This window comes from Nicotiana sylvestris, chromosome 3 (assembly GCF_000393655.2).
Source record: "Nicotiana sylvestris chromosome 3, ASM39365v2, whole genome shotgun sequence".
In the NCBI taxonomy this organism is placed as follows: domain Eukaryota; kingdom Viridiplantae; phylum Streptophyta; class Magnoliopsida; order Solanales; family Solanaceae; genus Nicotiana; species Nicotiana sylvestris.
Window position 1 is genome coordinate 36,245,768 of NC_091059.1, and position 17,124 is coordinate 36,262,891.

The following is a 17,124-nucleotide window of genomic DNA, read 5'->3' on the forward strand; positions in this document are numbered from 1 at the left end:
GTCCAAAAGTCCACCGGGTTTCCCTAAACCCGAACGGACATCATCACGTTCTGTACATTTATTTGGAGAATTAAATGCTTCATGCTAATTATTGATGTTAAATAGTTGAGTCTGGTGGGGGTAAGGGCCTAACCTTGTTTGTCTTGTAGAAATATGAGACACGAAGTTCCCAGATTCGGTATGGTCACCAATATCCACCCAAGATTGCTAAGTTGGTGGGAAGATTCACATTCTAGTGACAAAACCCTCGTCAAAAAATATCCGGCTAATCTACCATCCCTCCTGGAGATCCAGCCTAACAACATGATAATAGAAGCTGCTACCTTATTTTGGGATTGTGAAAGGGCCGTATTCCGCTTTGGGGACATCGAAATGACACCTTTGCTAGAGGAGATAGGAGGACTAGCTGGTCTAGTATGGGAAACCCCAGGTCTGCTAATGCCTGAGAACTGTACATGCAAGGGCTTCTTAAAAATGATGGGTTTGAAGAAGAATGCAGAATTGGTATGCCTAAAGGAATCGTACATCCCTTTTGACTATTTGTATGCAAGGTACGGTCACAGCAAATCATACCGTACCTACCATGATAAGTTTGCCATCACGTCCTTGGGACATATCTATCGTAAGGTATTCGTCTTCATGTTTTGCTTCCTGGGTCTAATCGTGTTTCCAATGAAGAAAGGGAGAATCCATACTAGGCTGGCTATGGTAACCAAGACCCTAATGGAGGGGATTGGTGGGTAGACATTCAGCATTGTACCCATGATCATCGCAGACATATACCGAGCCTTAGAGAAGTGTCAACGAGGATCGAGACACTTCGAAGGCTGCAATCTACTACTTCAGCTTTGGTTCATGGAACATCTCCAAAAGGGTGAATGCCAACAAGAAATTCAGCGAAGGGCCTGGGATGATCACATCGCTTTCCACCATCCAAAGCGAATGAATTACATCCCCGACATGTTCGCTCAGCCTGAGAATGCCAAGCTCTTTGATAATTTGACTGAAGAATAGGTTCAATGGATGTTCGAGTGGTTTCCGACAGAGGAGTTCATCGCCTGATCCAGAGATGCACCTTTCCTGATACTAATTGGTCTAAGAGGAACACACCCTTACATCCCTCTTCGAGTTATGAGGCAAGCAGGTAGGAAGCAAGTCATACCCAGGGTTGACAAGATGAGCCATCTTCAAGCTGACTTCCAAAATGATGATAGTCCCTACAAGTGCCAAGCCCAACACATGTGGCACTGCAAGATCGTAATGGAGAAAGATATCATCGAGCCAGATAGATATCATGCCGATTGTACCCCTTTCTATTCGAGTTGGTTGGAAGACAATTGGGATGGTCTAGGCTAGCCAGGGTTTGTTCGAGGTCATAGAATTATAGATGAAAAGGACGAGGTGCATGTCAAATACAACCAGCTGCACAAAAGGATCCGTGAATGCGAGAGCGAATACCGCGAGATACAAGAGTCCAACAAGAAGCTGATTGAGGAATGGAAAGACATGGCTATCAGTGCCAACAAAAGGCTAGGATACTTGGAGTGAGGCATAGTAGAATTAGAGGGAAAAACTCAAAAGGGTTGAAGACTGTCAAAAGGCTGAAGGGACCGAAGGTGGACATCTAGCCAGAGCATACCTGTTACTGGGACTTTGCGAATTAGGGAAGTTGTTACGGAGCCAAGGATGGCGAGTCTGGGAAAGGTCCTTCTGGGACCAAATAGATAGGAATTTACTTTTTTGCTTTATGAATGTAATAAGGCTAATGGCTATTAGTGACTTTTATTTCTCGCTTATTTAGCGTCGTTTTGGGATTCGCCTATCTTTATCAATAAAATGAGGCATTTGGCATTAAAAGTTCTCCAAGTCTATTTGTCGCTAGGCCTACCTTGGGCGCAAAGAGGTTCCCAAATTAGGACACTCTTTATATTCCCGCACTATGTGTTTAAATATTACAATACTTTTATAATCCTCACCGACTTGATTACCTTTTGTTTTTGTTTTATTTTCTTTCTTTTATTTCCCCTCCCCAAAGGTTAGTTCGTGCACTCTGGCATCATCATCTTATTTCACAAGATCCAGGGGCCCTACACCCACTTCTCTTCTTAGTCCCATTAAAGGCAAGAATAAAATGGAAGATTTAAACAACATCAGGAAGGAGAACACAACTGAATGGGTAGAGGCCACTGATGGCTAGGGTATTCGGGTTCCTAACGAGAATGTGTCACAACTTGAACAGAAACTGTTGAAATTCCAGGAAGTGCTCGATCAGGTTCGGAATCTGGAAAACCTGTCATTTTCTCTCAACACCCCAAATATCAACTTCCCCAACGCTCAAAACCCTACACCTCCTCAAAATATCCCAAAATAGCAGAATCATCCTGCGCCTCACCATCACGCTACTCCACCAAAGAACCAATGTAACACCTGCCATACCCCAAACAACACTCCACTACTCATCCCAGAACCTTAGAACTCCACAAACGACCATTTCCACAACCATACACAAGACCACCATAATACTCCTATCTACGTGGAGACCATGCCACACTCTACCCAACCTATATCATGCACACCTGAGTCTGATGAAAAGGATCTGCTTATCAGGAACTTGGCCGAGGAACTTAAGAAACTGACCAGCCAGATTTAGGGCGTTGAGGGAAGCAAAGGAATCGAGGGGCTAAACTATGAGGACCTTTGCATACAGCCTGATGTCGAACTGCCTGAGGGGTATAAACCTCCTAAGTTCGAAATGTGTGATGGTACGAATGATCCAAGGGTTCATCTGAGGATATATTATGACAAGCTGGTTGGAGTAGGGAAGGATGAAAGGATTCGCATGAAATGGAATCACCAGGAAGTGATCATCCACGGCGACGGTAGAAACCCTATATACAGTCTCCAGACCATTCCGACGATCGAGGGAAGAAGGAAGCTGGGTGGAGAACTTACCACCACATTGAGCGGGTCAATGCTATCGACAAAGACAAATGGTGGGATAGCAAAATCGAGATTATACTGAGTTGGAGTGGGTACGAACCTAGCAAAGGGCTCGACAAGAACCTCCAAGGAATCTCTAAACCCATAAAACTCAAGAAACATGGCATTACCTTCGGTTTGGGATATGAATACACCTGGGAAGAATTCAATAACTGGTCGCCACATGGCGCGATCCTTACTATCCACTAAAGCAGCCAATACCACATCTGAAGCAGACCTTCCAATATGCCAACGTTATTTATAGGTCAGATGAAGAAGAAGCACTTGTAGTAGTGAAGAACTTGTTTCTAGAGGACAGTGATATGGATTGTTGCGTTATTCTCGAGGAGGAGGGGGAGGAAGGCCCTTCCATACAGACTATGAGCAGAGGGGCACATCTCAAGAATCAGACCATCAGGACAACCAAAGCCCGACGAGCCTCGGGGTAGCAAGGCTAAAACAAGCATTATTCACTATTTTTACTAAATGATTTTCTTTTCGCATTTTTCAATTCCCGCAATAAGGTCTTCGATGTTCAAAATAGTTATTCAAATTATCAAAAGCATTTTTTTGATTTTTTCTCATGAATTAATATTTATTGCTATCGTTTTCTCTCTTTGCTTTACCAATACATCATTACTATTACTTGTCTTGATGAACCAATGACTGTGACATGCAATGAGACAACGCAACAAACAGATATGGATTTAGAAGAAGATGACATACCTGACGAGATTGTCAGAGAAGTTGAGAACTTTGAGAACAGACCTAAGTCCAACCTAGACGAGACCAAAATTGTCAACTAGGGAGATGCAGAAAACGTCAAGGAAACGCGAATCAACATCCACCTATCGCCATCTGAGAAGAAAGAATACAAAATATTTCTAAAGGAGTATGAGGACATATTTGCCTGGTCGTATGATGACATGTCTGGTCTGAGTACGTCTATTGTGGCTCACAAATTGCCAACCGATCTAATGTGTCCACCGGTAAAGTAAAAACTCAGAAAGTTCAAGCCTGATATGAGTTTGAAAATCAAGGAAGAAGTCACCAAGCAGATCAACACTACGGTTCTCAGGGTAGTAGAATACCTAACATGGTTGGCCAACATTGTGCCAGTGCCAAAGAAGGATGGGAAGGTCAGGGTATGTGTCGACTACCAAGATCTCAACCGGGCCGGTCCGAAAGACGACTTCCCTTTGCCAAATGTACACATCCTGATTGACAATTGCACCAAGCATGAGCTATAGTCATTCGTAGATTGCTTCGCTGGTTATCATCAGATCTGGATGGATGAGGAAGATACTGAGAAAATGGCTTTCATTACGCCGTGGGGAGTGTACTGTTACAAGATGATTCCATTCAGCCTGAAGAATGCAGGGGCCACCTACATGAGGGCCATGACTACCATTTTCCATGGTATGATACACAAGGAGATAGAGGTATATGTGGATGATGTCATTATCAAATCCAAGAAGGCCACTGACCACATAGAAGATCTGAGGAAGTTCTTCAATAGACTGCGGAGATACAATCTGAAACTAAACCCCGCAAAGTGCGCATTTGGAGTTCCTGCTAGGAAATTGCTTGGGTTTATTGTGAGCCGCCGAGGAATAGAACTGGACCTATCAAAGGTCAAATCCATTCAAGAACTACCACCACTAAGGAATAAGAAGGATGTGATGAGTTTCTTGGGAAGGCTTAACTACATTAGCCGATTCATAGCATAGTCTACAGTTATTTGTGAGCCAATCTTTAAGATTTTAAAGAAGGACGCCGCCACCAAATGGACCGATGACTGCCAAAAGGCCTTCGACAAAATCAAGGAGTACCTGTCAACACCACTAGTCTTAGCCCCGCCCGAGCCAGGTAGACCCTTATTACTCTACCTTGCAGTGTTAGATGGAGCTTTCAGCTGCGTTCTGGGCAGCATGATGAAACAGGGAGGAAGGAACAAGCCATTTATTATCTCAGTAAGAAGTTCACCCCATACGAGGCCCGATATTCTCTATTGGAACGCACATGTTGTGCTTTGACTTGGGTAGCTCAGAAGCTGAGACATTACTTCTGCACCTATACTACATATCTCATATCGAGAATGGATCCCTTGAAGTACATCTTTCAGAAGCCCATGCCCACCGACAAGCTAGCCAAGTGGCAAATCCTGTTGAGTGAGTTCGACATTATTTACATAACTCAAAAAGCGGTCAAGAGAAAGGCACTGGCAGACCACCTTGCTGAAAACCCCGTGGATGGAGGATATAAACCCCTGAAAATATATTTTCCTGATGAAGAGGTATCATTCATAGGAGAAGACATTACGGAATCCTATGACGGTTGGAGAATGTTCTTTGATGGAGCAGCAAACTTCAAAGGAGTTGGCATAGGAGCAGTCATAATATCAGAAACCGGTCAACATTATTCGGTGTCTGCCAAACTCAAGTTCCCTTGCACCAACAATATGGCCGAGTATGAAGCCTGCATCTTAGGACTCAAAATGGCCATTGACATGATCGTTCAAGAGCTGCTAGTAATTGGATATTCAGACTTACTTATACATTAGGTACGAGGAGAATGGACAACCAAGAACCCCAAGATACTCCTGTACCTACATCACATACAGGAATTGAGAAAGAGGTTCATGAAGACAAAATTCCAGCATGTTCCCAGAATCCAGAATGAGTTCGCCGATACATTGGCTACCCTATCATCTATGATCCAGCATCCCGACAAGAATTTCATTGATCCTATTCCGGTGAAAATCCATAATCAGCCAGCTTACTGTGCCCATGTTGAAGAGAAAGCCGACGGAAAGCCTTGGTTTCATGATATCAAGGAATATTTGGCAAAGGGAGAGTACCCGGAGCTTGCGAATCCTACTCAGAAGCGCACACTTCAAAGATTGTCCAATAACTTCTTTCACATCGGAGGAATCCTATATAGGAGGACTCCCGATTTAGGATTATTAAGATGTGTCGATGCAAAGGAAACATCCAGGCTACTAGAGGAAATTCATGCTGGGACCTGTGGTCCACATATGATCGGTTTTGTCTTAGCAAAGAAGATACTCCGGGCTGGTTACTTTTGGATGACTATGGAAACAGACTGCATCCAGTATGTCCAGAAATGCCACCGCTGTCAGATACATGCAGACATGATAAAGGTACCTCCGAGCAAGCTTAACACAACAAGCTCACCGTGGCCGTTCGCCGCCTGGGGAATGGATATTATTGGACCAATCGAGCCTACTGCTTCCAACGGACACAGGTTTATCCTAGTAGCCATCGACTATTTCACCAAATGGGTTGAAGCAGCATCTTACAAAGCAGTGACTAAGAAAGTCATGCCAAACTTTGTCCGCGACCGCATTGTTTATTGATTCAGAGTTCCAGAGTCAATCATTACTCATAATGGCTCCAACCTCAACAGCGACTTGATGAAAGCTATGTGCGAAACTTTCAATATCAAACACAAGAATTCCACAGGCTACAAACCTCATATGAATGGAGCTGTAGAAGCCGCCAACAAGAATATCAAGAAAATATTGAGGAAAATGATAAAGAATCACAGATAGTGGCACGAGAAGTTATCATTTGCTCTATTGGGGTATCGCACCACAGTCCGCACATCAACCGGGGCAGCCCCCTATATGCTGGTTTACGGTACAGAGGCTGTCATTCCCACTGAGGTGGAAATTCCTTCCCTAAGGATCATACAAGAAGCTGAGCTCGACGACACAAAGTGGGTAAAAAGTCACTATGAGTAACTAGCCCTTATAGACGGAAAGAGAATGAATGCAGTCTACCATGGTCAACTCTATCCGAACAGAATGTCCAGAGCCTTCAACAAAAGAGTCAAGCCAAGATAGTTCGCACCGGGACAACTGGTGTTAAAGAAAATTTTCCCGCATCAAGATGAAGCCAAAGGGAAGTTCTCTCCCAACTGACAGGGTCCATACATGGTTCACCGGGTTTTGACAGGAGGAGCCCTCATACTTGTAAAAATGGATGGAGAAGTCTGACCAAAGTTGATCAATTCAGATGTAGTCAAGCGTTACTATGTGTAATCTTTATACTTTCCTTATATGATGTAAATTGAACTATGCCTGAACTGATTCCCATTTAAGAGGGGATACGTAGGCAGCCCTATGGGTTCTGTCATAATTCAATAAAATTTCATTTTCACCCGCAATTGGAAACTGGGGCAGAATTTTGAGGAGGACCCTCAAAATTCTGAAGTAATTTCAGCCGATCGCCACAAGAGCAATAGTCAGAAACGTCAACCCATCAAACTGGGGCAGAATTTTGAGGAGGACCCTTAAAATTCCATAGCAAGGAGAGGTTGCAATGTCCCGAGCTACGTCTCAGTCGTCGGTTCATCGAAAAACTATTTTTTAATTATATATTTATGTCATACTTTTACAAAATCATGCATGTTATTATTGAAACTGCTTTGTTTAGCAACACTACCCTAATAATACAGACGGTATCACCAGATCAAAGCCGAATGAGTCAAGCAAAAGCCAGCGGGGATACGAACTAACCTCCCATCTTACAAAACTCACGATTCTTCTTTGGATGCAGGCACTAGGATTGTGAAATCATTAGACATACTGTACGCCCACGAGACAAACATTGTTCAAAATACGATTCTCAAAGTTGTTGCACTTGCCAACATTTACTATCAGCACACACACCAGTGATGTTTCGTATGTCACAATGTTCCCAGTAATCACAATGCCGCAATCTGCTATCAGCTAAGAAAAATATACTATTATTTGTTATCGTATTTCTTGCATAAGGCTACCATTCTGCCTTTCGAGACTAAACGTTGTCTCCATCTGCATCTGCATTGGATAAGGCTACCATTCTTCCTTCCAAGACTAAATGATGTCTCCATTTGCATTCGCATTGCATAAGGCTGCTATTCTGCCTTCCAATCTGCATAAGGCTATCATTCTGCCTTTCAAGGTTAAGCTCTACCTCCATCTGCATATGCATTGAATAAGGCTACTATTCTGCCTTCTAATCTGCATAAGGCTACCATTCTGCCTTCCGAGGTTAAGCTCTACCTCCATCTGCATCTGCATTGCATAAGGCTACCATTATGCCTTCCAAGACTAAACGCTGTCTCTATTTGCATTTCCAAATTGCATAAGTCTACCATTCTGCCTTCCGAGACTAAAAGCTGTTTCCATCTGCATTCGCATTGCATAAGGCTACTATTCTGCCTTCCAATCTGCATAAAGCTACCATTCTACCTTCCGAGGTTAAGCTCTACCTCCATCTGCATCTGCATTGCATAAGGCTACTATTCTGCCTTCCAATCTTCATAAGGCTACCATTCTGCCTTCCGAGGTTAATCTCTACCTCCATCTGCATCTGCATTACATAAGGCTACTATTCTGCCTTCCAATCTGCATAAGGCTACCATTCTGCCTTCCGAGGTTAAGCTCTACCTCCATCTGCATCGGCATTGCATAAGGCTACTATTCTGCCTTCCAATCTGCATAAGGCTACCATTCTGCCTTTCGAGGCTAAGCTCTGCTCTAATTTTCTTCGAAACTAAGTGCTATCCCAAACATTATTTATCTCGGGCTAAGCTCTGCCCTTCAATTCGCAAGACTAAGCTCTGTCTTGGCCACATCATACTACTGCATCCTTCATGGGATGAAATATCGCCAATTCATCCAAAGGCATCATCGTTCGGAGGCACCATCTTCATAGCCTGAGAACACCATGTCATGGCTAGAGGATCTCTTTCGATCTCTTGTATATCATTATTCAAAGGCGTCATGGTTCAGAGGCACCATCCTCATAGCCCGAGAACATCATTTCATGGCCTGCGAATCCTGCATCCAACAACCCATGGCCCAGGACATCATGGTCTGAGGGCGCCATTCCTAACCGTCCAAAGACATCATATATGGTTCGACGGGAATTTGCATCATGTTTAAATTTATGCACAGTACATGCTTGTGTTGCTTCTATTTGCAGGTAAAATGGAGAGAAACGGCTATCCTAGCAGGAGCGATCCCACTCCAGTTCCCTCAAGCCATATCAAACCTAACCATTCCCATAAACAGTTCACTCACCCAGCCCTAGGTGTTGCGTTCGTTCTTAAAATAGCTTTATCGGTATACTCCGTCGATGGATCCTGAACTACATACGACCTGATTTCTGTGAAACCAGAGATATGTAGGCAGCTCAGAAGCCAGGGTGCGGCCTAATCTCTCGAACTATTTCGCTCGGTCAAAATTGACCATCATATTTTTACCCGACTCTTTCATCCTTCCCGGGTAAAGAGGGGCAGCTGTTGATACCCAATTTTTCCTCAAAATATTTTTTTAAATTTGCATATATACCTTCAAAATCACTTTTTATAATAATTGGTATTTTTCCATAATTTTCCATATTATTATCAATTTATTTTCTAATTTATTCAATACTTTATATCCGATGATTATTCATAAATTACATTACAAGTAATTTCAAAGTATTTCTTAGCTCAATATATCATTTTTAATCCTATTAGGATTTAATTATTTCACAAATTAGCCAACTTGGCATTGTTTGGCTATAATTACAATAATTTTGCAATTATAGCCTAATCGTACACTTTATGTTATTTTAATTCAATATTCGATTATTTTATATTTTAAATATTAGTTAATTACCTTAATTTCACCTATTTAGCTTTTATTTCATTTTATCTAACTATTAGATATTTTATTAATTATTTATCTAATTTTGATGGGTATTTAACAAATAGCCACTCTCTATTTAAATTCTAGCCTAAATCCAACCGGACCCCTAACCCAATTTAATAACCCACAGACCCAGGCCCAAGTCCTAATACTACCCGACCCAACACCCGGACAAATCCTGGCCATTGATCATTGTGATCAACGGTCCAGATCCTCCCTTTCCTTAATTAACCTAAACTACCCCCTTCCCAAACCCCTCATTTCTCTCTTAACCCCGCCGACACTCATCTCCCCCTCTCTCGAATTCTCTAGAGCTCTCCCAGACCCTAACCCTAAATTTCACTTCACCATTACTCTCCACCATCAACCATGGTTGTTTTCCACCACCCTCAGGCCTCTCATGGCTCTCTCACGCCGAGATTCATGCTGTCTCTAAGGCCCTCAAGAGACAAGGGTGAGTCCACTCACACCTTGGCCTGTTCTTGCCTGTTTTAGGCCGCCATGGCTTGATTTTGAGGAAGATCTTGATATTTTTGCTTAAACCTATGGGCTTCTAAGACGATCTTCACCTCTGCGTTATTTTTTTACAAAAAACCTACTTTCATCTCTTGAACTTCTCAAATCTGTACAGATCTGAGATAAATCGAACTATCTTTGCTTACTTTTATGAAAAGCCTTTTGTTTTCCAAGTGTATTTTCATTTCTTCTTAACTAGGGTTTCCTGAAAATCTTTGCTTCAATATATTTTCCAATTTTAAGTGCTTATTATCTGATTCTTAGGTTATTTAATCAATTATGTTGAGTTTTTCTTCAACCCTAACTAGTCTGTGTTAAAACCCCTAATTTTTGAAACTGTGTTTGGATTCTGAGTCGATCCAGTTATTTGATATATAGCTTTGTTCTGTACTTGGATTCATATGATTTCTCCTTCGTTTAATTTGAACGTTTTATGATTTTTTTACCCTACTATGCTTTTATTAGGGTTTCAGATTCAAATCTGGATTGATTTTTATGTGTTTACGCTTAGCCTATCTGTTATTCATGGAAAACCTATATCATTTTCCCTAAATTCGTATTATTTTTGAATCCTTATTCACTGATTTGCTATGGTAATACCTATATACTGATTTCCGGTTATTTTTCCTATTTCTACAACCTTTGATTATTTCTTGCCTTATTTGCGATTAATTGTGGTACTTGCTGATTCTTATTGATTGTTCCCTTAATTGAACTTTTGTTCATTTATTAATTACCCACCTCGTACTTAAGTAGTTAATTTTCTTTCCTTAATTATATGTGTTGATACCCAATTTTTTCTATATATTTTAATATACAAAGATATCTTCAAAATAGCATATATATGCATATATAAGCGTGGCCAAGGATTTTATTATTTTTCCATAATTTTAAAGGTTTTTAAATTGACTTATTTCCCCTTTTTATCTATAAATCCCCAATAATTATTTCCAAAATTATTATTTTGATAATTCATCACTTTTTTTTATATTTATTCCAAAATATGGATAAGGTAATTTTTACATATTTTTTACAATTTTATTTAGTATTTTTAAAGCTAAGTTGCATATAATTGCAATATTAGCCCTTTTCAAGGTTTAATTAGGTTTTATATTCATAAAATTGGATCATGTATTTTTAAATTATTATTTATGTGTTATAAATCATTTTAGTTTTTAAATTAGTTTTCAGAAATTATTCATTATTTTTATAAAATTAAAAGGGAAAAAATGGCTATTTAACTTATAACCAAAATTGGCTTTAAAATCTAGCCCGAATCGAATCCCCAATTCCCCAGCCCAATTCCAATTCAAATCCGACCCTAACCCAATTTTAACCCAAGCCCAAACCGGATCCCTACTTACCCATTTGATCATGACCGTTGATCATTCCGATCAACGGTCCCTTTTTCCCCTTACCATTTTTAACACAAAACGACCCCTAAGTTAATTCATTTGTTACGGTCCGCCGCCCCTTGAATCCCCTCTCCTCTCAAACTCTCTCTAAAACCTAAAGCTAACCCTAGTCGCCGCCACCCAAACTAACCCTAATCCCCTTCGATCCTCACCCAATCCATGGACTCCCATGGTTGTTTGAGATGTATACCGGTCTCCTATGTCTACAGGTTGCCTGTTTTTGTGATTTCATGGAAAGATCTCGAAGATATCTAGTCCAGACCTTGCTCAACTTCTATCCATGGTCTCTTTCCGGCCATCCATGGCTGTCCAAGTCAGATCCTTGACTTTTCCAGCTAGATTGGTAACTTTTCGAAGTCTTTCTCATCTTTCTGTGTTCTCCGAAACCCTAACTTTAAAGGCTTTCCGATTTTCTTTCAGATCTGTCTTAGATCTGTGTATGCTATGAACCTCTTAAGTGTTTTCCTTAAAGGTTTTCTGATTTTTCAAAGCGACTTTTCGTCTTCAACGATTAGGGTTTTTCTTAACCTCTTTTAAAAGATCTCTTCTCCAATTTTCAGTGTTGTTTTGTGATTTTACTATGCTCAAACGATTTGTTTATGTTTTTCTTCTACCTGATTCAGCATGTTGAAAACCCTAAATATCTTTGGTTTTATCCAGGGTTCTGAAACTGTCTTTTATTTTGTATACGTGTTTCGACTGAGTTCTTTATGTTTAAATCCTTTCCTTTGTTTGTCTTGACCTATTCTAAGTTCTTACCGGTTTGTTAAAACCCTATTTTCCTAAAACTGTTATCACTTGTTACTATGAGTTTTTAAAGTCTTCCTCTACTTATTTTCGAATATTGGTCTAATCTTTTACCTGTTGCTATGTGTTAGACTAGTTTCTCAATTTGGTTCTTTGTGGGAGCCATGACTACTTGACCTGTTGATTGCCATGTTTTGAATTGGTTCTTTTACTATTAAATCCTTAACCTACTCGTGTTACTGATGTATGTTCATCTAGCTTGCTCCTTTTTGTCAATATGTTTGACCCTGCATGTCTGATACGCCTGTTCATTCCTTTCTATTTATATGTTGAAGTGAAGAATCATGACCCCTTCCTGATTTATCTTGATTTCCTTAAGTTACGGTTTGATTGCAAGGTTTTCTTATAAATCCCTAGCTTTACTCGTTTTGTTTAAATTGATTGATTCCCTTCCTTTGCTGTGATGTTTTACCCCTGCTGAATCCTTTCCCAAAATTAAGTATATTCTGTACCTAGACTCAATTGTATACTCTATATTCTTACTATCCCTTATGTGGTCAGAAATCAATCTTCCTTAAATTGATTTTCTTTCCTTAATTATCCCTGTTAGTATCCGTTTGAGCAGTAATTCCTTGATTAAGGGAATACTTGTATTAATTGATTCTAATTGTGATTACTTCCTTATTTGTGTTAAACCTTTACTTGTTACCTTATTTTCTACTCGTTTTAAAAGCTATAAATACCCTAATGCTTTCATTAACAAGACACGGACAACTAAGTTCAGAACACACACACACACATTCAAACTATCTTTTCTTTCTTTACTACTTGTGCTACTGCTTTGTCTAGCCGGCTAAAAGCCAAGGCTAGACGGTGGAACTCTACTCACTTTATTTTATGCACTTTGCTTCATTAACTGGTATGTCCTAGTTTAATTTTAAAGCTTCAACAACAACATGATTCTTTATTATTCAATCTCTCTCATTTTTGGTCTACTTCTGCTTGTGGTTCTGTTGTGAAACTTACATTTAAGTTACATTACCATCATGCTATAATGTCTCCCCTTCCCCTTTAGATTAATGCACTCCCCTATGTGTGTTTCAAGGCATACTTTGTCAATCGCTTATTGTGTACTTGCCATCCTATAAATCCAAAGTCCCTATCCCTTCAATGTGTTTATGTTCTTTCTAACCAGTTTGTGATTATGCCAGTACCAGCTATTGATGTGCATGTCCAACTAGTCCTAAGACCCTTGATGGGGCTATGTGTTTACAGTCAAATATCCTCAATGTTCCCAACCCCTCTACTCCCCTGTTTGCCAATGCTGAAACATGTACTCCTCTCTGAATTTGTTCTGTGTGTGTTATTGTTACTCCTAATCCCTTTCCTTTTCGAAAACTATTTTTTATTAGGCAGTCCTTCTACTGTTTTACAAACTCACTTCAAATATGTTGTTTCTAAAAAACTATTTTCCAACTCAACTCCTGTGAGTCTATGCCCAACACTCTCAAATGCACTCTTAGATCATTAGGTTCTGCTCCTCTTGTGTGAGCCTTGCTTTGGGACCCTTGAGCTCCCTCTGAACCGGGACACATAAGTGTTGGCCCTTCCACACTGCACTTACTCTTGGTTATACAATCTGGGTGTGAGCATTGCCCGGGATCCCTTGAGGTCCTTAGGGAACTCTGACACACCCATGTATGAGAATGGCTTTGGAACAGTATTGACATTTGAGGTGGTTTATTACATAACTCATAGAGGAAGTCAGGATCAGGCTTCCTATGGTTGTGACTTCGTATTTTTGCATTTCTTATGTAATTCTATCACAGGGTCTGTAATAATTTGTAAACAAGTATTGGGGTGGCTAGTGAAAAGGGATGGGGAAATATGCATGCTATAGTTATTAAAGGGTATAAAAGCATGTTATTAGATTTATATTCCTAATTGTGCAATAGAAAATATGTCACTAAGGTCATATTCTTAATTATGCATTAGAAATCATGCTCTTAGGACCTTTGTTTCCTGCTTCAGCATCTCATCCATCACTAATCCATTTTCATCACTTAGAAATCCTGCTCTTAGGACAATAACAACATTGGCATATAACTTTCAGAAATTGTTATTTCAAAAAATTCTGCAATTCTTTTATACATTTAGAAATCATGCTTTAGGAATTCTGTTTTTTTTTTTGCAATTTACATGTGCATATTAGATACCATGCTCTAGGATCCTGTTTGCATTTCGTTTTAAAATAAAAACACCTAGTTAACTACTGATTCTTGAAAAGGATAGTAAAGTAATAATCACATTGTGATGTTTTCTGAATAAAATTGGCAACAAACTCTACGACTAGAACAACATGTTTTAGGTAATAGAATAGCCTCCAAACTGTCTTAATAACTTGGAACAACTGCTGAATACTGCTTACGCCTAGGCAAGCCTTAGGTAATTACTTAAATAAAACTGGAAACGCCTTTGTTTAATCATCAATTGTCACAACCAGCAGGCAGACCTGATTCAGACTTCTTTTATGAGTCATGTGATAAATCTGGTTCTGACTTAAACACCCTGCTTAGGACTTTAAACTCAGACCTTAACTGTGTATAAGTCATGCTGTCTATATGCACTATTTGTGGAGGTATAACTGAGCCTTCTACTTGCTTATATGTCCCCCTTAATTGCAGTCTTATATGTTTTGTATGTCGCTTTAGTATTTTTACCTTTAAACCTGAGGGTCTGCCTAGAACTTCCTTCTTATAGGAATAGGAGTCCTAAATTCCTCTGGGACTGATAAGAATGGGACGGGTAACAACATGCAATAGAGGTCGAGACCAACCATCGCTTTAATTACCTTAACTGGGCGGGAAAGATAGATATGGATATGATGACTGGTGTGCTAATACCACATGTATCCTCTCTTCTGAGGAGTGTCATACCGGGTGTTGCATTGATGTGATCCATATTACAAACAAACCTAGGACACCCCTTTTATTTTTATAAGTATGCTTAGATTATAACTCTTTTCCAAACCTTGCTTTTATTAATCGTTTTTCAAACATTTGTGTACTTTAACTTAAATCCCCTATTATTTGAGCCCTACTTGTCTACTTGCTAATTGCACAAATTCACAAAAACCTGTCTGGTCGGGAACCACACTAGTGGATCGTGAGGGGTGCCTAACACCTTCCCTTTAGGATAATTTCAAGCCCTTACCCTATCTCTAGTTATCAAACATAGTTATAGTTGAACCTTATAGGTTCCCTAACGCACCTTAAAATCGTTAAGTGACGACTCTTCAAATACCCAACTTCCAAAAGAAAATGAGTCATTACACCCCATGAATGTCAAAACCCGGACTCCTCTTCGCGGAGGGAAAAGGGGGGTGCGACAATATGCCCTACTCTTTATTGTTAACTGGTTACCCCTTTATTAGAGGAAACCTTGCTGATTTTATGCATGATTCATTATGTAATTTCCCTAATTATTGAATAATTGATTCTTTACCTTATTCTGCCTAGCTCTCGACTACTATATATACTCTCCTTTATTCTCACTTCAAGGACACGAACACATTGTCCTAAACCCTCTCTCTCACACGTACACATATTCTCTCTTGCTCCTCTTTCTGGTTATCTGCTATTCTCAGTCGACTGCAAGCCAAGACTGAGTATTATACACTCTGTGTTTACTCTCCCTTAACTGGTATGTCCTCAGTTTAGTTTAAAACTTCAAAAACATGTTTCTTTTGGTATTTTAGTTCTTCTTATTTCTACTATGCTTCTACTTATTGTTTTCTACCCTGCAATTAGCGTGTCTACTTATTCTTATACTAGTATGATTACGGTATCCCCTACCTTAAACTCAACATGTTACCCCTTAATAGCCTTCAACGTGATTATGTTTTACTGATGTTTCTTTAATTCCCAGCATAAACCTCTTTGTGATAGGACTGTTTTTATGTGACTAATGGGTTCTATACATCCTCACCCCCCCTTTAGGACTTCTCTAATCCTAACGTATATGCAAATCTGCCTATTGTATGCTTACTCTTATGTGTTTCCTAATCGTCCCTAACCCATTACTTCCCTGCTTGTGAATGTTGAAATGATATTACTCTTTGAACTTGTTCTATGTGTGCTGGCTTGCTCCAACTTGTTGTTGCTCCTATTTCCTTCCCCTTTCAAAACTATTTTTCCCTAAGCCACTCTTTTGTTGTTTTGCAAACTTATTTCAAACATGCTGTTTCAAAATTGTTTTCCAATTCAACATTTTCAAAACTATGTCAAGCACTCTCACTCAACTCTTATACCACTAAGTTCTTCCCTTTTTGTGTGAGCCTTGCCTTGGGACCCTTGAGCGCCCTCTGAACTTTGACACACAAAAGCTGGCCTTTTCACACTGCACTTACTCTATCTTGGCTATGAAATCTGGGTGTGAGCACTGCCCGGGATCCCTTGAGGTCCTTAGGGAACTCTGACACACCCAGATATGAGAAGAGCTATGAATCAATCTTAGCATTTGAGGTGACTTATTACATAACTCAGAGAGGAAGTCCTAATCAGGTGTTGGAAATCCAGGCCTGTTTTCAGGCTCTCTATAGTGTAACTTTTATTTTTCTCATGTAATTCATTTCAGTACTAGTCTATAATAATCCGTTGTAAATAAGTATTGAGGCTAGCTAGTGAAAAGGGGAGGGTAGTTATATATGTTATCAACATCAACGGGTAGAAACCATGCCTTAGGTTTACATTTCCTATATGT

At 39.9% G+C, this 17,124-nt stretch overlaps 1 protein-coding gene across 1 annotated transcript in view; it reads left to right on the top strand.

The window, feature by feature from the left end:
- The first annotated feature begins 372 nt into the window (after window positions 1-372).
- The window catches only part of LOC138887242 (uncharacterized), a 36,602-nt gene continuing 19,850 nt past the window's right edge, over window positions 373-17,124 (top strand). The window contains exon 1 of the mRNA XM_070168966.1: window positions 373-551. Coding sequence (XP_070025067.1) covers window positions 373-551 — 179 coding nt within the window. The remainder of the gene's footprint in view (window positions 552-17,124) is intronic.